Here is a 23715-nt window from a genome sequence, read left to right on the forward strand (position 1 = left end):
TTCAGGTTAAAAGAATAACCAGGTGAAGAGTATGGCCCATCAGGAGCTACAGCGGATATCTGTGCATGGTATCTCAATATATGGGTGAGGATCAAGAGACTGGAGGTTCTGAAATAGGGAGAAAAATGAATGCAGTAGGTCAAGCAACATCTCTGAGAGGAAAGGAAATGCCAATGTTCCATGCTAAGACCATGCATCAGGAGTGAGAGCGGAGAGGGAATACCACTCATGTAAAGAGGAATGGAGGTGGGGGTGAGACTGGAGCCAGGAGGTGAAGGTGGATTGAGGAGGGGTGAAGGTTGATAGTCAAATAGCGATGGTGGGGAGGGGATGTGTAGGATTGTGAGACTCAGGAGGTGGTTGATAGATGAAAGCACTCAAAGAAAAAAAGGGGAGATGCAGCCAGGTTGGGGGAGGAGAGGGTAAAGGTGAAGACAGCTGTAGGATGGCAATAAAGAGGAACACAATGGCTACCTGTTCTGGAACCTGATAAATAAGGAAGATGTTAATTAGAATCACTAGAGGAGATGTGAAGGGCAGATGGAACCAGATTAGCATGAGATGTGGTAAGTGAAATGTGTGGGCAGTAGATGGATGGAACCAGGAGGAGCAAGGGATAAAAGTGGATGATGTTGGACTCAAGGTGGTCTATGGGAAACTGGAAAGACCAGAGATGGATTGGGAGTGGGAAACACAGAAGGTTAAGAATGACCTGAAATTGGAAAATATAATTTTCATACCATTGATGGAATGTGAGATGCCATTTCACTGGTGTGGGCTGGACATTGCTCTGGCAGTGGAGAAGGATGGGGGTGGGCGGTGGTCAGTTTGGGTAGGGGAGTCCAGGAGGTAAGGAGACCTATTGTGGACAGAGTGCAGGTGATCTGAAAATTTGTTGCTTAGTCTATACTTGATCTCACTGACATGAAGAAGGCTACATTGAGAATGCTGAATGTAGTCAATGAGGTGGAAGCAGGTGCATGTGAATCTTAGTAACCTACTCTACCAATTACCCTACTTCAGAACCCTATTTTGTTTTTCTCAGTTTCATGTACCAATCTAATTTTCTCTTAAAATATCCCATTGTACCTGCCTCCACCACCATTGCCAGCAGCACTTGCCATGCATCTCTCTGTGTGAAAAACTTGCTTCTTACATTCCTCCTGTATTTACTCCCTAGCCCCTTCTTGTTAGCCATTTCAGCCCCAGGAAATAGCATCTGGCCATCTTCATGATTAAGGCTTCTTATCATCTTGTACACCTCTATCAGGACACCTCTCATCCTCTGTCGTTCCAAGGAGCAAAGACCAAGTTCACTCACCTTATCTTCATAAGGCATACTCACTAATCAAGGCAATATATTTGTAAGTCCCCCACCCCTTCACCCTTTCTATAGCATCCACATCTTTCCTGTAATGAGGTGACCACAACTGAACATGATATTCCAATCAAGGTCTTGTCTAGCTGTAACATTACCTCATGGCTCATGAACTTGATCCCTTAGGTAATGAAGGCCATGCACCTTCTTAGCAACACTATTAACCTGTGCAGCAGCTAGTTCACCATCTACCACTCCCCCCCCCCCCCCCCCCCCCACCAACCCACTCCAAGTAATCAGGCACTGGCATCTAAATACTACATAAAATCCATTGAATCTTGATGTGCTGGTCTTCTTCAACTGATTAAATGGGACAATAAAGATTTGGCTTCCTGAACACTTTTGAGTGTGTTTTATGGATTTTGGGCTGCTGATCACAGAAATCATCTTAAAATATTCCTATCACATACTCTTATTTAGATTTAATCTATTTTTGTGATTTTTCCCTGTCATATTTTGTCTACTAGTATATTGCCCACGAAGCAAGCTGTTTTGTTCAGTCCAGGCATGTCTGCCTGGGCAGGCACTCAATGTGGTTTGATGATCAGCCAGTGAGGCCAGAGAAAAGAGCATGGAAGGCATTTCAAGATGTTGCTGAGAATTTTCTTGGCAACTACAGAGCACCCAGCTACATCCAGATTATTGACAACATGCTTCAAGCATACAAAACTGTGAAGTGCAGCATGTTACTGAAAATTCATTTTCTTCATTTGCACTTGGACGTCTTCCCTGCTGATCTTGGTGCAGTCAGTGATGAACATGATGGAAAGTTTCACCAGAACATTGTGACCATGGAAAAGTGGTATCAGGGCAACTGGCATCCATCAATGCTGGATGACTATTGTTGGACACTGACATGAGACATCAGATGCTGAGTATAAACAAAATCAGTAACTAAACATTTTTTAGGTCATTTGAACTAATGCAATGTGGCAGCGTCATTATGCGATTAAACATGCTAAATTCAATAAAAGTTCATTTAATGTTTCTCCAACTTCCTACATGTTACAGCAAATCTAAAATTATCTTTGTGTTCAGCTTGAATTGTCTATCATAATCCCCTTTTGAAAATAATTGTTGTCCATTATTATATCTCATGAGTTATATCATTATTATATCTCATGAGTTATATCGAGTCATACAGCATGGAAACAGAGCCTTTGGCAAACCTGGCCTTGCTGACCAAAAATATCCCAATCCACACATATCACACCTATGTGTGTTTGGCCCATATCCCTCTAGGCCTATCTAGTCCATGTATCTGTCTAAATTTGCAATCTGTTTAATTTGCAATACTACCTGCCTCAACCATTTCCTCTGGCAGCTTCTTCTGTATATCCATACCCACCCGAGTCACTTCTTGGGTTCCTGTTGAATCTCTCCCCCCTCACCATAAACTGATGTTTTCAGGATACCGATTTCCCTTATCTGGGCAAAAGACTCTCTACGTTCACTCAATCTATTCCTCCCTTAATTTTATGCACCTCTATGAGATCACCCTAATCCTCCTGCATTCCAAGGAATAAAGCCCTAGCCTGCTCAACAAGCCTCTGCAGCTCAGGCCTGCAAGTCCTGGCAACATCCTCATAAATCTTCTTACCCTCTCCAGCTTGACAACATCTTTCCTTTTCCTTTCCTCACAGATGCTGTCTGGCCTGGCGGATATTCCCAACATTTTCTGTTTCCGTGGCAGCCAGAGTGTGTGATGCTGCTACATGGCTATCATGTAAAGATATCCTTCAAGGGCACATATCCTTTGGTGACATTTCAACATTTGAACTAAATCGGAGGTGCTGTTGGGAATTCTGCAGGTCTTAATTTAAGACTTGTTTCAGGATGAAAACCACCTTCATCCTTTATTTTCACAAAGGATTTTGAGCAATTCTGTGATATATTTTGCATAGTAGCTGATTTTGTATTCACAGTCAACGCAAACAAATTTTAGTACTGAATAAATTGGTAAAATACGATTTCTGAGTTAGTGGTTTTTAATTTCTCCTGAAATGGATTCTTAGTCTTTAGGGAGTGCCTTGAATGTTTTGCTTGTGAAGGTCAAGGTCACAGCCAGTTTTTAGCTTCTGAGCATCAGGACCATTCCAGGCTGAAGCATTAAATGCTCCTACATTCTGACATAACACACAATTTGCTCCTGACTGCCACGTTAGGGAGGTTATCAAATTCATTGAAGAACGGCTTAGGCCCAAAATGTCGGTTATATATCTTTATCTCCTAGGGATGCCATGAGACCTGCTGAGTTTCTCCAAAATTTCTGTGTTTTTACTACAATCACAGTGACTGCAGTCTTTGTGTTTCATTCTCAAATAATTCCTGAATTAATAAGTGGAAACCTCACCTATCTTCCTTCAAGTCTACCAAAGCTGACAGCCTTGTCAAGAACAATTACCATCACCGAAACTTTCCCAAAGTTCAGGAATTAATTGAACACGGCCAGACATCTCTGAAGACTCCTAGAAATCTTTGGAACCACTGGCTGCAGCCCTGGGGGCTCTTAGTGAGCTCCATGTTCAAAGCTCATGCTTTCTTGGAGGCATAGAGTTCAGTCTCGAGACCGTCTATCACCCATCTCTCACCATGGCGACATCCATCTATTCAGAATCAACAATGCCTTGCAGTAGGAAGAGTATGGTTTGCACGCTCCATTCTCAATGAAGACTGGTATTCCCCAAGGCTGTGTTATGCCCCAAAGATTTTGCTCACTGCCATGTTGCATCTAACAAACTTTCTGCAATATTTGTCAAAACTAAGGAAACGATGTTCAAACTATGGTTACTGCACTACCGAACAAGTTACACAAACCTCAGTAGTTGAGCTGCAGTATGGTGATAATATTTGTGTTAGCACTAGCTTGGCAGACCTGCTCCAAGGCTTTCATTGACACATGTGTAAGGAAAGGCCTTATGTGCAACATTTGCAAGACAAAGATCTCTCCCAAAATTCCATTACTATAGAGTTTCAGAGTGGAACCCTCAACAATGTAAATCTTTTCCTGTGATAATCGTGCCACCTGCTAAGGTACACAAATACACAGCAGAACCACAAAATACAAGTGGGAGTAAATAGTATTAATGTCAGGTAGACAGTATCGTCTAATACCAAATCTCATTTGAAGGCTACAGTGAGAAGGTACAGTACCTATGGCAATTTTTATCAGTCCATCTCTTCCAAATTTTTTCAGTCAATCTCTTACAAATTGATAAACATATCTCTCTGAATTTGTTTGAGGTACATTGTTTCATGTCTTAGTTTAACACATCTCAGGGTGTACTTTCTCAAGAAATGGAAATGATTGACGTCAAACAAATATTTGCATGAACAAGTCATTTTGAATAGATTTCATTTCTTACAAACAAATGAGTTACTGTCTGGGAGGTTCGGTTCCAATAACTTTAACATCTATGTTTTTGTATACCTGAGATTTAGACTTTAATGACCTTATGTAAATGGTTGGTTTCACAATAATATTAAGCCATTAAAGTTAACAATGGAGAGGAAACCTTCTGAGTTGAAACAATATTGGGTCTGGACTGGGCTGTTAGAGTCACTGGGTGGGTCCTACAGCCTTCAATAATTCAAATAGCATTTGACAGCTTGTGAGACCTGAGCAGCTGCGTTTGCGTGGGAAGCTTTTTATGAATGGTTTTCTCGTTGACAGTTCGACTGAATGGACTGATCCATTTCGCGACTCTGTGTTATAAGCTATTAATGCGTCTGCGAACCCACTTGAAGGTTTCTTTGCCCAGGGACCCAGTAGTTAATTCAAATGGCTTTGAATAGTTAATCTAAATGCTTTAAGTGAACATGTGGTTTTTTTTTTCTAATACAGACTTTAGATAGGGAATTCTGTATTTAATAAAAACAAAATAGTGGTGGTGTTCTCATAACTGTCATTTCCGGAGAAGCATAGAAATACAAATTTTAACATTCCCTTGGGAGCCATGTCTTGGTTATTGCCTGACATCAATTATGAAATTCAACACTGACTACAGTGCATCAAGATAGCCTTTAGTCAAATGAGTGAAGAGTGTTTGAAGAACTCTCACAAAATGCATGAAATAACCTGCAGCAGTAATCCCTATCCTCAAATGTACTTCTGAAGCTTGAACTCTCTAGACAGCCCCTCAAGGCACTAGAATATACCCCAATTCTGTCTCCAATTAAGCTTTCAAATTCACTGGCAGGATGAGCATACCAATGCCAGTGTCCTTCCCAAGTCAATACCTGCATTTCGGAGGCCCCAGTTACACTCAGGTAAGCTACAATGGACAGGCCACATTGTTTGCATGGCCAAGCCAGCCTCTGAATTTTGTTAAGGGAAAAGATTATCAGGTAGACAGAGGAAAAAATTCAGAGAAGTTCTCAAAGCTTCCTTGTAGAAATATAAGATTCTCATTGACAAAGTGCATAGATTTTAGGTGAGAGGGGGGAAAAGTTTAAAGGAAATTTATGAGGCACATTTTTAAAACAGAGAATGGTAGGTGCTGCCAGGGAAAGCAGAGGAAGTATACCCTATCACAACATTTAAGAAGCATTTAGACTGATACATGGACAAGCAAGGAATGAAGGGATATAAACTATGGGCAGGAATATAGGATCAGTTTAAATTGGCATCATGGTTGGCATAAATATTGTGTCAAAAGGTATGTCCTACGCTGTTTAATGTTTTGTGATGCCTGTTCAATGATTGCTCAATAATATATTGTTTTTCTCTTCTTCTGATCAAAGTGAATAACTTGCACTGTCCCCACTAAACTTCAATTGCCATAATTTAACCATTCTCTTCACCTGTTTATATCCACTTGTTGACCATTGACAGGCAGTCAGTTGCATTGGTTGAAATTTGTTTAATGAGAAGTGTTAAGAATAATGACAATGAACTTAGAACATGGACGACTTCATGGAACTATGATGTTGTGGCCATTGCAGAGGAATGGCTGTCACAAGGGCAGAAAGTACCCTATTGGGACTATTCTTTTGACCCACCACCCCCAATAGCCACCACACCACTGGCCACTGAGGAATGATTAAGAAGGCAGATTTTGGAAACGTAAAAATAACAGAGTTGTTATTATGAGAGACTTCATCTTCCTTAATATTGACTGGCACCTCCTGAGTGCAGAAGATTCAGATGGGGCAGAATTTGTCAGGTGTGCCCAAGAAGGATTCCTGCCACAGTATGAGAAGATGCTCAGTGAGTAAGATGTTTAGTGGACAAGCATTTTAGAGACTGTGACCAATGACCAGTCCTTTACCATAGCCATCGTCAGGGAGAGGAACAGACAAAATGGAAAGCATTTAAATGGAGAATAGCTCATTGTGATGGACTCTGACAGGAACCTGCGAGAGTAAATCGGGAACAGATGTTCTCAGGCAAGTGTACAGAAGAAATTTGGAGGCGGTTTGTGGACCACATGTAAAGTCCTGAAGGGGATGGTAGGGTGAAAGAACAAGAGAAGTTGAACAGTTAGCTAAGAGGAAGAAGGTAGCATACATAAGGTTTAGGAAAGAAATGTCAGGAAGTTCTCATTAGAATGATAAGGTAGGTCAGAAGGGACTGATGAGAGCGAGCAGAGGGCATGAGAAGGCCTTGGCAAATAGGATGAAGGAAAATGCTAAAGCATTCTCCATGTATGTGAAGAACAGTAGGATGACTAGAGTGAGGCTCAGGAATAAAGGGTTGAACATGTGTCTGAAGGTGAATGAGATAGGGGAGGTCATTAATGAATACTTTGCTTTGGTGTTCACTGGGGGAGAGACCTTGGTGAATGTGAAGTCAATGTAAACAGGCTAATGTACTGGAGCATGTTGAGATTAATAAACGGGAAATGGAGCTTTTCAAAGGCATACGGATAGATAAGTTCCCAGGATTGGGCAGGATATACCCAAGGTTACTACGGCAAGTGAGGGAGGAGATTGTGTGGGTATTGGTGATAATCTTTGTAACCTCCTTGTTCACAGGAGTGATATCAGACAATTGGAGGATAGCAAAAAAGGTAATAGGGAGAATCTTGGGAATAATAGACCAGCAACTCTTACATCAATGGTGAACAAACTATTGGAGAGGATTCCAGGTACATGATTTATGAGAATTTCGAAAAACATATTCTTATTAGAGATAGACAGTGTGGCTTTTTCTCAGGAGCCTAAATGATTTTTTCAAGAAGGTGACAAAAGAAATTGATGACAATAGGGTGGTGAATGTAGTGTATATGGATTTTAGTCAGGTGTTTGACAAGGGTTCTGCATAGTAGGCTCATGCAGGCAATCTTGAGGCATGGGATCCATGGAAACATGGCAGCATGGATTCAGAATTGGCTTGTCCACAGAGGACATCAGGTAGTAGTAGATGGAATGTATTCTGCCTGGAGGTCAGTAAATTGTGGAGTTCTGCAGGGATTTGTTCTGGGACTCATGCTGTTTGTTATTTTTATAAATAACTCAGGTGAAGAAGTCGAGAGGTGAGTCAGTACATTTGCAGAAGGTGGTACATGTAAATAGTGGAGAATGTTATTGTAGGTTACAAAGGGATGGGGCAGGATGTAGAGTTGAGCAGAGAAATGGCAGTTGGAGTTCACTGGAAAAGTGTGAAATTATGCACTTTGGAGGAGTATGTGGTTAATGGCTGGATTCTGAACAGTGTGGAGGAACATAGGGATTTTGGGGACAAAGGTTGCTACGCAGGTAGATAAGGCAGCTAAGGAGATGTATGGTGTGGTGGCTTTCTTAGATGGGCCATTGATTTCAAGAGCCATGAGGTAATGTTGCAACTCTGTAAAACTCTAGTTAGGTCACACTTAAAGTATTAGGTTCAGTTCTGGTCACCTTATTATTAGAAGAATGTGGAAGCATTTGAGAGGGTGCAGAGGAGATTTACCTGAATGTTGCATGGATTGGAGAAAATGTCTTATGAAGAAAGGTTGACTGAGCTAGGAAGGTTAGATTGATGGTGGAGAAGGTTTATGTAACATTGTAGGTGAAAGGCCTGTACTGTTCTATATATGTTCTATGACCCTTTGTGTCTTCCTTGCAACTTATAGTCCCATTTAATTTTGATTGATCAACAAATTTTGATGCCATATGTATGGCTCCAGTGTCCATATGATTAATAAATCCCCAGAACACATCCCGTTAGTTACAGATTGCTGGCTTGAAAACTATTTGTTTCTCCTTACTCTGCTTTCCTGTGAGACTCATACTCTCAACACCATAAAGCCTATCATCTTAGCCAAAATGTATTCAGTAAAGAGCTAGGCATAGATATCTGGCACTTTATTAGATACCTATGAAAATTCTCTAACAACTAACCTAACAGGTACATCCTCAACAAAATTTACCAACTGTGTCACACACAAATGACCTTCATATTTGACCAAATCATATTTCCCCCTTAACAACAGACTCATTGTTTTCTCAATGAGAGGTATTTCAGCCACTTGGCTTGGAGTTCCTTAATTTCTCTTCCTCTTCTTTCTGGAATAGTGGATTGCTTCCAGTTTTCAAATATGCTGGATCTTTTGCTGAATTCATGTAATTTGAACAATTGCAAGGAATGCATCCACAGTCTCTGCAGTCACCACTTCAGTCTGAGTGGATATATTGGTGTTATTAATGTGGCTGGTCCCTTTGCTCCAGCAATAGTCACGGTCTTAATTTCTTTCCTATCTTTTCCCCCCATTTCTTACCATGTGCTTATCAGCTGAGGAAGAGATGATCTCATTATTTGGTTCACATTCTACATCTGCGCTGGGTGATGACTTCAAACACATATTCATGGACATGGTACCTCTCTGACTGCGACATGCACCTCTCTTGGAAAATTTACCAAAATAAATCACTTGGAGAATTAAGAGCCTTGGGGTTAGAGATTAATGCACCATGATTATACTGTGCAGCATGCTGTAAGTGAACAAATGCGCCTCTAGACTGAAGCACAAAATTCTGCAAATGCTATGATTGTAGTATAAAAATAGAAATGCTGGAGCAACTCATACCTTGAAGAAGGATTCAGACCTGAAACATTGGTTATATATCTTTACCTGCTGACCTGCTTGACCTGCTGAGTTTCTCCAAAAATGTGTTTTACTTCAATCACTGCACCTGCAGACTTTATTGGTTTACTCCATTTGATAATCACTCATAAGGAAATCATCAATTACAACAACTTTGCCACCAACTTCCACCTTCCCTGAAATTCACCCGGCCTATCTACAACACTTCCCTTTCTTTTCTGTATCTCTCTTCCTCTATCTCACTAAAAGAGATTTACCACTGACATGTTGCTACAATGACCTTGATGATACTTCCTCCAACCCTGCCTTCTGCAAAGATAACTCCCTTTTCTCTCATTTTCATTGTCTCCACTTCATCTGTTCGTAAGATGAAACCTTCTGTTCCAAGGCTTCTTAAATGTCTTCCTTCCTGAAATTTAGCATTTCCTCTGCCATGGTTGATGGAGATCTCAAACACATTTCCATATTGCCCACCTAATTTCCCTTCCACTTCTCCAGTCTGGTTCCACCTATTACCTTCTCATCTCTGTCCCACCCCTCTCTTGCACTGCTGTATCCTGACCATCTTTCCTCTTCCTTTTCAGTCCTGGTGCAGGGTGAAATCCAAACTACAGTAAGAACCCTGGTATCCAGCACCTCTGGATAGATGCTGGATGTGATTAATCTCAAACACGCTTGAGATTGCATGTTGGATGGATCGGCAAAATAACCGCTGGGATGCCACTTCTAATCTTTCCTATTTTTTACCTATTTATTTTCCTCAATTTTTTTGTCAGTTGCTGGTTGCTTGAATTCCAGATAATGGGAATTTTACTGTATCTACATGTACCTTTTGCCTCAACAGATCCTGATTGACCAGCTGAATACTTTCAGTGCTTTTTTGCTCTAGATACCCGTTTCTGGGCTTGTTTCTCTTCTTGTCTTACTCTGGGACCATTCACAGGGAATAAAGTTACAATCACAGCTTTACCGAGAATAATTACATTTTTAGATTGGTTGGATGTGCCGATGATTGAGTTTGCAAGAACGCTGCCCTTGCTTAGTTTCTCAATACTGAAATGGGTCAGGGGAAGGAGTTGCAGCTATAGGAATGGGGGAAGGAAGAATCCTCCTAATTACCACCTAATGTAACCAGCTGGAAACATAGTCATGCATTGCTTAATGTCCACAAAGCATTCTGTGAAATAGGACGTTTTGCGATTTGGACATTGTGCAAAGACCATATTATATACTTAACAAAGTTATATGGGATACTGTTATGTATCTGTATTGACCAATAATATTTTCAAAAGAAAATGAAACCGAGAGCTAATGCTACAACACCCAAGAGACGCATGATACATGAGATTGGTTGCTGCTGGTTACGAGTTGAAACATACACTGTTTTACGGTAAACTTTATATTTATAAGTAGGAAAAGTTCACAATAAAATAATGACAGAAAATACTGTACAGTACATACATAAGCCAGTCCAGTTAGGTCCGCTACACCCTGTTCTCCAATTGGGATTATTGAACTCTATTATAAGCTTATGGGACCACAGACATATATGAGGTCGAATGTTGCCTGAATGGACATTATGTGGTGCAAGACTGTAAAACCATTAATGTCAGCGGGAAAAAAGGATATCTGGGTTGATTTGCCTGCCAAATCTTACACTGAGGCACAGGCACAATGAAAGGGCATTTGGGCGAAATGCCTGTGAAATTTGTCCGACATGAGTCAGAACTTCAGGAGTGGAGAGGAGAAAATTATAGAGGAAAGGAAAATAAAGGTCCGTCTTGCAAAATTAAAAATCCATCCTGTGAAATTTTATTTAAATCCTCATCTGCCTGGAAACAGATGGCTATTCCCACAGGCAACATCTGAAGGGACTCCAAATCTGCCTTGACGTGGCATTGAGTCAGGGTTGTTGTAGACTCAGTCAGTGGTAAAGATTTTTGCTGATGTTGCCATGGTTGCATGAATTCAATTTACCAATTTCAATAATAAAATTACATTGTTATAGAACATGGTGTTTAAACTACTCTACACTGTATTATGTCAAATATTTTCTTGAATTTTTGTATGAAGAGCAACAAATATATTCGCTGAAAAATAGGTTATTTTTCAGATTAAAAAATAATTGCAATTATAATATATTTAATTTTGATAAATATTTAGACTTTTAGTAAAAGTTTAGAACATTGATAGCAATATATTAGATATTCAAATCAAGAAAAGCAGTGAAAAAGTAAGAGGGAATTTACCCATCTTTCAAAACAGTCGAACAGATTAAAAAATCCTGCATGTCTGTATACGCTTACATGTGTGTTTGTGTTATTGGGAAGTAGTTTGTACATGTAAGGATACATGTGTGTGTGTGTGTGTGTGTGTGTGTGTGTGTGTGTGTGTGTGTGTGTGTGTGTCTGTCTGTCTGAGTGCGTGTTTGTGTCTGTGTGTGTGTGTCTGCCTGTCTGTGTTCTGTGTGTGTGTATCTGTTTGTGTGTGTGTGTCTGTCTCTGTCTGAGTGCGTGTGTGTGTCTGCCTGTCTGTGTTCTGTGTGTGTGTGTGTGTGTGTGTGTGTGTGTGTGTGTGTGTGTGTGTGTTTTTCTCTCTCTCTCTTGCTCTCTCTAGGGGTAGTACTTATTAGAACATACTCCATTAATTTTGTGTTTTTGCAAACAAGTTCAATGAGGATTAATGCAGAAGAAATTCTTCTTATCATTGTTATTCACAAGCTATTTTTGTTTAAGACAGATGTTCTAAATCAACTTTACATTGAAAACTATTAGGTCAATACTCTTAACATTGGAGTTAGTGCATTACTATTACAGCACAAGTGACCAGAGTTAGATTCCTCTGCTGTCTATAAGGAATTTATACATTCTCCCTGTGTCTACGTGGGCTCATGGGCCAGAAGGGCCTGTAACTGTGCTGAATCTCTAAACTAAACTAAAAATATTTAGTTGGACTGCTTTGACTGTTGGACAATGGCAAACAAACAGAACCTGTCATTTGCAAGATGCTATTGGTTATTAGCTTTAGAGGTGGAACTTTCTGTCCAAAATTGGCATCTCATATGAGGAGGGTAAGCAAATGAGCAATTCTTTAACCAATAACTTTGAAGAACTATTAATTATTGATTCAGAATCTAAATCAGGAACCATCAACAACTAATTTTAATAGGTCAATGAGTTTCAGAAAGCAGAGAGATTAAAAAGAAGTTGGGGGAAATGGGGAGAAGAAAAAGAGACAGAAGGCAAGAAATTAACAAAAAAACCTTTACAATTGAAAATAATTACCATAATTAAAATCTGAAAAATATTAAAGTCAAACTTGTAAAATCATTAGTAGTTATACAGTACAAAACAAGCTGTTTGACAAATCATGTTCATGTCCACCATTAAGTAGCTAATGTTCTAATCCCATTGACCAGCCAATGAGTCAACTAATAGCTCTTATTTGGCAGTAATTGAGACTTCATCTGTCATTAAAAGAATGGATATATTTATCGAGTAACATAAGCAATCGATATGATAATGTACAGTAAATTAAAATGAGAAAAAAGGCAGATGCTGGGAATCTGAAATGAAAAGTAGTAAGTTAAAAACAAAACTCAACAGGACAAGCAGCAGGCTGTTGAAAGAGAAATAGTCAACATTTCGCATCGGTGGCTCTTCGTCAAAACCTCTGAAAAGTTGGAGACTTGAAACGCTGACTGATTCCCTTCCCATGGGTGCTTTTGAATTTTTTTCCAGCATTGGTCGGTTTTTATGAAAACAAGTTTCTGTTATTGTACCTTTAACATTGCAAAAGCATCCCATGATGTTTCATAGAGTGTTATGGAATTAAATAGGTTTCAGGTAATTCATGCCATTCCATGTGTTTGGATCGGGATCCAGGAGGAGAGGTACCATTTGGAGCAATAAACTGATGCTCTTTGACCTTCTCAGTCCTTCCAGAATTTTCCATTTTTGAAGAGAGGTTATTATAATATGACTTTTCCATGAACTGGAAATATCCTGATTTATGCATTTAATTATACATATACAGTTGCCTGAATTGGGTCCAATTTGCAGAAGTGCTGGAGAAACTCAGCACGTCACACAACATCCACAGGAAGTAAAGGGCAACCAATTTTTCGGGCCTGGGCCCTGCTTGAATTGGGTATTTGATTTGAACATCACTTCCATTTTAACTGCAAAATCCAGCCCATGCTGTTATTGAAAGGTATGATAATCTGCTGTATAAGTTTTATTGTTTAACTAGTCTTTTTCATGGAAACCAGAATCATATTTTCATATTATTTTAAAAATGAACTAAGAATTTCCCCCTATTGTTGCAAAAGAGTAGTTATAGTCAAGTCACCATCTAACCAAAAGTATAAAATGACAAGGATCTTCTTAACATCTATATAATTTCAGACAATAATGATATGGAAAAGTTAATGAACTTCATCCAACATAATTTAATGAATCTCTAGCTATTACAGGCTATTTACACATGCATGATGAAATAAATGTGCAAATCTATTCACTAAAAACAGTTACCATAGAATTTTATTCCTAAATTTGGAAAGAGTTGAAGTTGTAATTATGAAAATAGAACATTCTGGGGCGTGGAATACGATTCCATTTCATCAGAGATAATTTTGCTGGCCACAAAATAATTCTGATTTTGTACCATTGATTTGGAAGAGTATATTCTTGTAAACCCACCTGAAGGTAAAGTATTTGCATTTGCAGCTAATTCAGTGATTGATAATTTTGGACTGCAAGACCTTAATTATAAGCATAAATTTCTCCAGATCAGTTTATATTCTTTCAGTGATATTGTGTTTAAGTGACTGGTCTAGAACCTAGAAGCACAGACCAAAGGCCCAGAGGTAACTATTCAAATTCCATCACAGTAGCTGGGGAACTTAAATTCACTTAATGAAGTGAAGTATGGTCACCATCTTCAGTAAAGCTAAATGAATCCTTGCCAGCAAACTTAACCCCACGGTGGTGGGGTTGATCACAGGGGGAGATGAGTCTGCCTACAGGAATGAAATCCTGAATCTGACCGAGTGGTGCCGGGCTCATAACCTGATCCTAAACACCACAAAAACAAAGGAAATCATTCTGGACTTCAGGAAGCACAGGTCTGACCTGCTCCCCCTATACTTAGATGGTGACTGTGTGACGACGGTCCACAGCTTCACCCTCCTGGGCATCAATATCTCAGAGGACCTCTCCTGGACTGTAAACACTTCAGCAGTCATCAAAAAGGCCCAGAGGCGCCTGTACTTCCTGAGAATGCTCAAAAAGAGCAAGGTGGGTCAGAAGATGCTGATTACCTTCTGCAGTTCCTCCATACAGAGCATCCTGCTGTACTGCAGCACAGTATGGTTCTCCCATTGCAATGAAGAAGAGCGGCAAAGACTTCAACGGGTGGTGAGGGCAGCAGAAAAGATAATTGGATGTCCCCTACCCTCCCTGAAGGATCTCAACACCTTTCGTTGCCTCAGTAGAGCACAAGCAATAATAAAGGATCCCACCCACCCTGCCCTGCATCTGTTTGACCTACTACCCTCTGGCAGACGCTACAGGTCAATCAAGACAAGAACAAAAACAGACTCAGAAACAGCTTTTTACCCCAGGCTGTCACTACACTGAACACACATATCCACAAATTCCCCTCTCTGTCCTCCACACCTATTATACATACAGCCGACACCCCCCCTCCATTCACATAAGGGACATATACGGCACTGTAAATTAATTTTTTAATTTAACTTCTGTGGTGCTGCCTGTGGTTGCGTCGCTGCATTGGTAACCTTGTACTGCTGTCATAAATCTCGTTGTATAACTTGTACAATGACAATAAAAAGCTATTTGATTTGATTTGATTTGATTTGATAAATGTAGAAATTGAAAACTGTTTCTATCAATGCTGGCTGTGAAAAGGTCAATGTAATTCACCGATGTTATTTACGGGAGGGAGACTGTCATCTCATGGGCTCTGACCTGTATGTGGTTTTAGATCACCCCCAAATATCTGTCCTTGAAATAAATCAAAGCACTCAATCCCCACCACCCCCATCTGAATCTAGACTTCCAGGAAGTATGGTCACCATCTTCAGTAAAGCTAAATGAATCCTTGCCAGCAAACTTAATGAATAATAATTAATTAGTGCTAGGATGAATGCAGTTCTAAACATTCTTTCATACAGTTAAGTATTTATTTGATTACATATAAAAAATAATGAAGACTTTTATTTTTCACATATTTTTAGCTCAGCTCTTTGATCCCCTGAGGGAAAGTTATAAAAATGTTCAACTAAAACTGACTATCAATGTATACATTATTATTTTTGTTCATGAATTTCTGCTCCTATATATTGTATAGGATCCCTAAAGCAAATTTGCAGAAACTGTGCAATTTGCTAGAAAGTCAGTGAATGCCCTCTATTAGAATTGAAAAAGAACTAAAATGAACCTAAACCAGTTGACGCCAGAGTCAGTGCAAAGCTAATAGTACAACCAACAGAGAAATAGGACTCTAAATAGTGCAAGCTGGATTTAAACACCACTTCCAGGATCAGAAAAAGCTACTAACATGTGAATCCACCCAGTTCCAGAAAGTAGAACATTTGTACAATCAAACAACACAGTAAATGATAAAAAGAAAATAATAATTGCAACCTACCAGTAGTACATCTAACCAAACACAATTCATTGCCCAGAATATAGAGTATACTGTTGTGAACATTTTCTCTGTTTCTTGGGGACTCTCAGCATTAACTGAGACCGAAATCTATGACTCCATCTGTGGAGACTGCAGCACTTCTGGGAAGATTTATAATTTTCTGTGTGAAAAGAGGAACTTTGGAATGAAGCACTGTGGGTGGAATGACACATGGTTGGCAGGAACATCTCGGGAAATCTGGAGGGAGGGACGTTGTACAGCATTAGCTTAATGAAATGCATGAAGACAATGAATGTGTGTACAAAACAAAGTGTTATGGGGAATCACCAGAAGGTAATTCAATCTGATGATATGTTTAGGTGTGTACTTCCTTAAGCAATGAAAATCCTGGTCCGATTTAAAACAAATGGTAATAATCGTGGTGTCGTGTTTAAATTATGAAATGAGTAAACTCCCAATGTCAGCTGTGCTCTCATGAGAGGAGATTGATCAGAGGCCAGGAACTGCAATAGAGGCATTTTCCTAATATGTGCTGCATGAGCAAAGTCAATGGGAGTAGCTTGTTAACCTATCTACACACTGGCAGCAGATATCTGAATAGTATGAATTTTCTGAATAGTCAGGATATCAAGGGTTATGGGGAGAAGGCAACAGAGTGGGGCTGAGAGGAAGAATGGATCAGGTTAAAATGGAATGGTGGAGCAAACTCGATAGGTTGAATGGCCTACTTCTACTCCTATCTTATGGTCTTAGCTGATGTAGAGAATCTAAAAGATCTTGACAAGATAAAAGAAGTATAAAATATTATGTCAATTACACTCTTGCTTAATTCCTTTGTCACTTCAAAATGACTGAATGGTTGGAAAATATGACATGTTTAAGAAGAAAATATTTATTTTGGCTTTGAATTTTGAATGGCCCAGTGGCAAGCTTCTGGTGAATGTAGCTGCCAGGAAAGTGGACAAATCATTAATTCTAAAAATGGGAAATTCAAAACTTGAGGGGAGAAAACTTTCATGCTGCAATTTCCTGGCTCAGACTTCTGAATAATGAAATACTGTAACACCTCAATAATCCTACAAAAGCCAACCAAACTGCCAACGTTTTTTGGAATATCTTTTGGCTTTTAAAGGGGATAAATCCAACCTCCTCAGTTGGTCAGCAGCTGGATGGGGAGAAGAAGGCCAGTTTCATTTTTTTCTTGTGTGGACTTCTTTGACAGACAGATATAAGATGCATCAAAAGCAGTGATTTAAATGCTTTTTTTAAACCTTGGACATTAATCAAAAGAGAAGGTTGGTGATGTCTGCTTTTGATGGGATGGACAAGCTTCCTTGTTTAATACCACAATCGGGGGAAAGTAGGCTTGAAGCTGTAGTTTGGTAATTTTAGGTACATGGAGCCAGAGACTGGATGAATAAACCAATAAAAAGGGAAACTCAATGGAGTGGCCACTGTACAACGTCCCTCCCTCCAGATTTCCCGAGATGTTCCTGCCAACCATGTGTCATTCCACCCACAGTGCTTCATTCCAAAGTTCCTCTTTTCACACAGAAAATTATAAATCTTCCCAGAAGTGCTGCAGTCTCCACAGATGGAGTCATAGATTTCGGTCTCAGTTAATGCTGAGAGTCCCCAAGAAACAGAGAAAATGTTCACAACAGTATACTCTATATTCTGGGCAATGAATTGTGTTTGGTTAGATGTACTGCTGGTAGGTTGCAATTACTCTTTTCTTTTTATCATATTGTAGGGCCGTTGTTCTGGCTAGTGATGTTCTGCTGGGATCTGAGTTAGTCTGCTACTTTATATGTTGATGATATAGATATGAATTAATGGCATTATGGACAGATGATATGAAGATAGGTGGAGTGGTGGATACTATTGAGAAAGAAGGGAAACTGTGAAAGGATTTGGACAGGTTGAAAGAATGTGGAAAGAGGTGGCAGATGACATACAGCCCCAGGGATTATGAACTTTGGTTCAAGGAATAAAGGTGAAGGCTATTTTCTGACAGAGGAGTGAATTCAGAAAGTGAAGGTTCAAAGGGGCTTTGATCAGACCCTGGTGCACATGCAGCACATAATAATCACATACATACATAAAAAATGAGCACACAACCCTGAGGTGCTATAGTGCTCAGTGTGATGGGACTTAAGATGTTGTTCTCAACTCAAACTGACTAGTCTTTTGTTCAAGCAGTCCAGAATCCAGTTGCAGAGAGTCCCAGCAAGAAGAGTTCATCCACCAGCCTCTGAGGTAGGATTGTATTGAAGTCAATGAACAATAGCCTGGCGTATGAGCCAATTCTTGAGGTGGGTCAGGATGGAGTGGAGGGTCAAGATGGAGTGGAGTGTAAAGGCTATGGCCTCATCTGTGAGCTGGTTTGGATGTTAAACAAACTGGAATGGGTCCAATTTCACTGTAAGGTGTGATTTGATGTGTCCCATTACCAGTTGCTCATAGCACTTCATGATGGTAGAGGTCAGTACCATTGGGCAATATTCATTTTGTGCCATTACAGTTGCTCTCTAGGGCACTGGGATGATAGTGGCTGTCTTGAATCTTGTGGGGTCAGTGAACTGCTGCAGTGAGATATTGAAGCTGTCCATTATGACCTCTGTCACCTGGGCTGCACAGATCTTCAGCACTCAACCAGGTATGTTATCTGGTCCTGCTGCTTTGCCTGGGTTTACCCCAGATAGAATTCTCCTCACCTTAGCTGTGGTTATACAGGGAGTCTATTCTTCAGACGGCTTACCTTCATGTCACCTTATTTTTCTCATAAAACCATGCATAGAAGGTATTCAACCTGTCAGGAAGGGAGGCATTATCATCACTGACCTGCAGGTAACTCATTTATGGTTTGAGCTCGTTATGTTACTGCTGTCAATTCTGTGTGTACCCATACTTTGCCTTCCTACTTGCTCGAGAAAGTTCATCCCTTGCTGAACTTAATGCCATCTTGTCACCCAATCTGAAGGCAGCATCAATGCATGAATCTCCACATCCAGCCAAGTTTTCTGATTTGTCCTGATTGTGTGTCACATTTGATCACCATAACATCCTCAATAAACCTGCTTACGTAGCCAGTCATTGAGCTCGTATACTCATCAATGTTGATGTGGGGATTGTAAATGGTTGCCTCCCTGAATCCACTCCATTCGTGCTTTTGAAGCAATCCTACTGCTCTGCTGTGTCTTCCTCTGGCCTGGTCCTGATCTTCCTGTGAACCATTTTGACTTGTTTTACTAGTGGTCTTCATGTAAGAATAAGCAAAATGGAGCGCAATATACAAAGGTGCTGGAGAAATCAACAGGTCATACAGCATCCAAAGGAAGTAATAGGCAACTAACATTTTGGGCCTGAGCATCATCAGGAATCTGGAAAAACAGATGGGCTCCTAATTAAAAAGGTAGGGGAGGGGAGGAGGGAGGAAGGGGAAGTGGAGGAGCACAGGTTAACAGGTAAGAGGTAATAGATGGATACAAGTGGGAGGGCCGAGGAGACAGATGCTGAGAAATAATAGGCTAGAGGGCAGAAGGTTAAGAAGGATAGCTCATACAAGAAGGAGGGGAACGGAGTGGCGAGCTGGAGGAAAGGAGACGGGGCAGGGAAAGGGAGACACTGGGGGAAGAGGTTAATGGAAATTGGAGGTCGATATTTATGACAACTAATTGGAGAGTGCTGAAATGGAATATAAGTTGTTCTTGTTATTCCAATTTGCAGGTGGACTTGATTTAGGTAGGTGACATAAAAATGCAGAGAATAAAATGTTGTATATGTAGGCTGGTGGGCTAGTAGGTAAGGACAAGGGGAACCCTATTTTTGTTATGTCTGGGAGGGAAAAGAGCAGGGGATAAAGGAGATATATAAAGGAGATAAGGGTGAGGGGTGGTTAAATGGCAGAGGGGTGGAAGCCACGTTTTCTGGAGGAGGAGATCTCAGATGTCCAGGAATGGATGGTCTCATACTTGGAGCAGATGTGGCAGAGACAGAGGAATTGAGAGAAAGGAATGGAATCTTCACAGGAGTCAGGGTGGGAAGAGATGTCGTTGAGGTAACTGCGGGTCTTAATGGATATATTAGCAAAGTGGATATGTGGTCTAAGTTTTGAGAGGACTGGAATATAAAAGCAACGATTAAGGCTGAGGCTTTATAAGCCATTGGTGATACCATATTTGGAGTATTTTGGATCCCATATCTAAGGAAGGATGTCCTAGCACTGGAGAGCTTCCAGAGGGTATTTACAAAAATAATCCCAGGAATGACGGGGTTAAAGTACTAGGAGCATTTGCTGGCTCTAGGCCTGAACTTGCTGGAGTTTACAAGGATGAGGGAGGATCTCATTGAAACTTACCAAATATTGAAAGGGCTGGATAGAGTGGATGTGGCGAAGATGTTTCCTGCAGTGGGAGAGTCCAGGACCAGAGAGCACAGCCTCCAAATAAAAGAGCGTCCACTTAAAGCAGAGAAAAAGAACTTGAATACAAAAATGTAGATGTCTTTTCACATTACATAAAGGTCTGAAGAAGCACCAACTCGAGTATTATAAAGTACCTTAGGAATGTTATACTTCTGATAGAGAAGGAGTGCCATGATGGGATTTGTCTTGTCAGGATCAGTAAAGGAGTTTAGACACGTAACATGAAAACTTGTAAAGTTTCCGTGCAGCCTGATGGAATAGATTTAGGGATGGTGTTAATCTGTTGCAGATGTGGACATCACTGTCATGGCCAATATTTAATGTCCAACCCCAATGGTTGCTTTCTGCAGTTCTTCTGGGGAAGGGCAAGGTAGCACAGCTGATGGGTCAAGGATTATCAACCATGTTTTTAGATCATTGCCTCAATAATGGCAACATTGGAACTGTTAGACTGTTGTAAAAGCCCAAATTGACTTCAAGGAAGGAAATTGCCATACATGATCTCAAATTTGAAGAATTTAAACCAGACATGATGAAGAAATCATGTTTTATTTTTTGATCAATATCACGTGTGATTGGAATGGAAAAGAGTGGTGATAGCCCATATGTTGCCTTTGTCTCTCTATTGAAAAAATCCTAGCCAAGTAAACATGATGTGACCCGCAGAGAGGATTGTGACAATTCCTAAAGGTTCAGTTAGTTTGACTTCCTTTGTCTTGAAACTATTTAATAAGGAAATAATAATTTCAGTTGGTTGAAAAACCAATGATTAAGAACTGGCATGCCACATTACCTTTGTTTTTTTAAGATTTATTTTCAGGCATGGGTTTGATAAGTAGGTTAGCATTTATATTGGAAAAATGCTGGGCGTTCTATTATCCATTATCCATCCAATGTCCTCAATGGTGATGAAAACACAATAATAAAATAAATCCAATCATGTGTCTTTACTGAATGAATGGCAAAGTGGAGAAGAGCCTGCAGGCAAGAAGATGGGGATATTGGTGTTGAGGCAGTAGGAAGGCAGGGTAAAGATTAAAACCTTGTGTTTTTGCCACTTAGTAATTTTGTGTCTATCCCTTTAAGGATAAGTATTGTTTGTAGTGTTACCATAGTAACTATGACATCCTATGTTGTAATATCCGTGCAGACTTGTCTTGGAGTTTATATCTCATTCTTTACCCAGCTGCAAGGGTAAAATGAACAGGGTTCTCCAGGTAGAACAGTAATCATGGCAGCTTTGCTCATGACAGATATGTGGGTGAGCTGGAGAGTGTAAGATGCCAGCTTTAATTTGGTTTAGTTTAGACATATAGCACAGTAATAGGTACTGCGGGCCCATGAATCTATGCTGCTCAAATACATCAATTAACCCACAAACCCCTTACGTTTTTTGGAGGGTGGGTGGACCCATTGTGTACACACGGAGAACACAAAAGCTCCTCACAGACAGGGCCAGATTTGAGCCCTGATCGCGGGTGCTGTTATAGCATTGCACTAACTGCTTCACTAACCATGCAACTCTAGACTAAACAAACCATTCTATGTACATGGTGCTGATGCAGATATTCTTGTGAGCAAATTATATCAATCATGTGCTGTCGAAGGATACAGTTTAGGGCTACGTGGCCTGATGTGTAAATGGGAAGGTGATACAGTTACTAGTAATAGGGACAGAAAAATGTTTAGTGATGCCATGAAACATGGACAATGTCCTCTATGAGTATCATATAAACCTTTAAGGGATATATTATGCCAATGTCTTCCGAGGCGTTTCTGAGTCACATATTGGGCGTGTGGAACCAGACATCAAGCAGTTGTTAGTGGCAGTCAGGCGTTTGGTACTAGCCAACAAGCACAACCTTTTTATTTGGATCAGAGACCACTCAATGTGTGGCCTAGCTAATGAGAGAATTCAGAAGGAGATGTTTGACATAGAGGCTTAATGTTTGTGGATGCATTTGGCATCAACTCTGCCATGGAAAAGTCATTTGCCAGCATGAGATTGTTTCATGTGAGATGTGATTCTGGAATGGGGTGTTGGCCACACAGTTGAGAACCGTGACTGGGAAAGCCAGCAGAGATGGTCTCAAAGCATCCACTGCTCACCTGAAAGTATTCATTAAGATGGTATTTTAGTAAGCTCAACCTCTCCCATGCAGACTCACTGTGGATTCTGGGAGGCTGGTTTGTCTGATATTAAATGTATTCTAACACCAAATTGCCATATGGGTTAAACTAGACCTGAAGATCTTTCAGTCCTTTCTGAACAAAATGCTGCTGAAGGTCCCTGCTGGCGCAGACCCAGGAGAGTGGAGAGTGGAGGCACAGCGTTGCTCCAAAGGGTTCAACTGCCTGGTCATAATGTTAGCAGCTCTGTTGTACAGGCTTTAAGTGGATTGTTAAAGGAGTTGATTGTGTTTGTAAGTATAATCCTGCAATTACAGAGATGTGTACCCAAGATGGTAGTGACTGCATTCAACAACAGCCAGGAGGGGTTGCAGACTCCAGGGAGCAGAGGAACGGCGCAGGGCTCTAGAAATGGAAGAACACCCTTCCCTATTGAGAAGGAGAAAGGTGACCGTGACAGCAGACCAGCAAAGGGCTCAGCATCTGAGGGATCCTGTGGTGATATGTATATATGTATATACTGTTGCTGTTCTGTGTATAAGTGGCTGGCCCGCCCACTGATAACTCAACTCCCTGCAACTCCTCCCTGCTTCTTCCATTCATTCGAGAACATGGAGTTGGGCCAGCTGAAATCTAATGTGTATTAAAGCCTATTGTTCCTCACTCAGTCTTTGGAGTCATTGATAATGCGGATCAATTTAATACACATTAATTTTCCACACAGGATGGACAAGCTGCTGAGACATGACAGACTCAAAATTGATCCACAGACACCCGGAGCTCTTGAACGGTAGGAGCAGTGGATCGCCTGAAGTCACAGTGGGCTTAGTGAACTCTGACGAGAAGAAACTCAAGGTCCTACAAGCTAGAGTGGGCTACCGAGTGTACCACCTATCCAGAGGCCATGGCCGAGCTCCACAACCTCTACCGACTCCAGGAAAACAAAGTGTACTTACGGTATCGACTGGCCTCGAGGAGACAGCAACCCAATGAGTCCATGGATGAGTTCCTCCGAGCATTGTATGACCTGGGGAGAGACTGCTGGGGCACTGCTACAGCCCACATGCCCGTAGCCCAGTGTG

At 40.6% G+C, this 23715-nt stretch overlaps 1 protein-coding gene and 1 long non-coding RNA gene across 3 annotated transcripts in view; one reads left to right on the forward strand and one right to left on the reverse strand.

The window, feature by feature from the left end:
• Nucleotides 1–19039, reverse strand: part of LOC138756329 (uncharacterized) — a 34765-nt gene extending 15726 nt beyond the window's left edge. The window contains exon 1 of one of the 2 annotated variants that reach the window (XM_069922857.1): nucleotides 18922–19039. In XM_069922857.1, coding sequence (XP_069778958.1) covers nucleotides 18922–18936 — 15 coding nt within the window. In that variant the 5' untranslated portion in view covers nucleotides 18937–19039. Of the gene's footprint in view, nucleotides 1–16077; nucleotides 16191–18921 lie in introns of those variants that run through there. The other variant, XM_069922856.1, reaches the window with a different exon arrangement.
• Nucleotides 18788–23296, forward strand: LOC138756331 (uncharacterized). The gene is made up of 2 exons (XR_011352994.1): nucleotides 18788–18927; nucleotides 22951–23296. It is a non-coding gene; the product is annotated as an uncharacterized lncRNA (long non-coding RNA).
• Nucleotides 23297–23715: the final 419 nt, after the last annotated feature.

Source organism: Narcine bancroftii, chromosome 3 (assembly GCF_036971445.1).
Source record: "Narcine bancroftii isolate sNarBan1 chromosome 3, sNarBan1.hap1, whole genome shotgun sequence".
NCBI classification, from domain to species: domain Eukaryota; kingdom Metazoa; phylum Chordata; class Chondrichthyes; order Torpediniformes; family Narcinidae; genus Narcine; species Narcine bancroftii.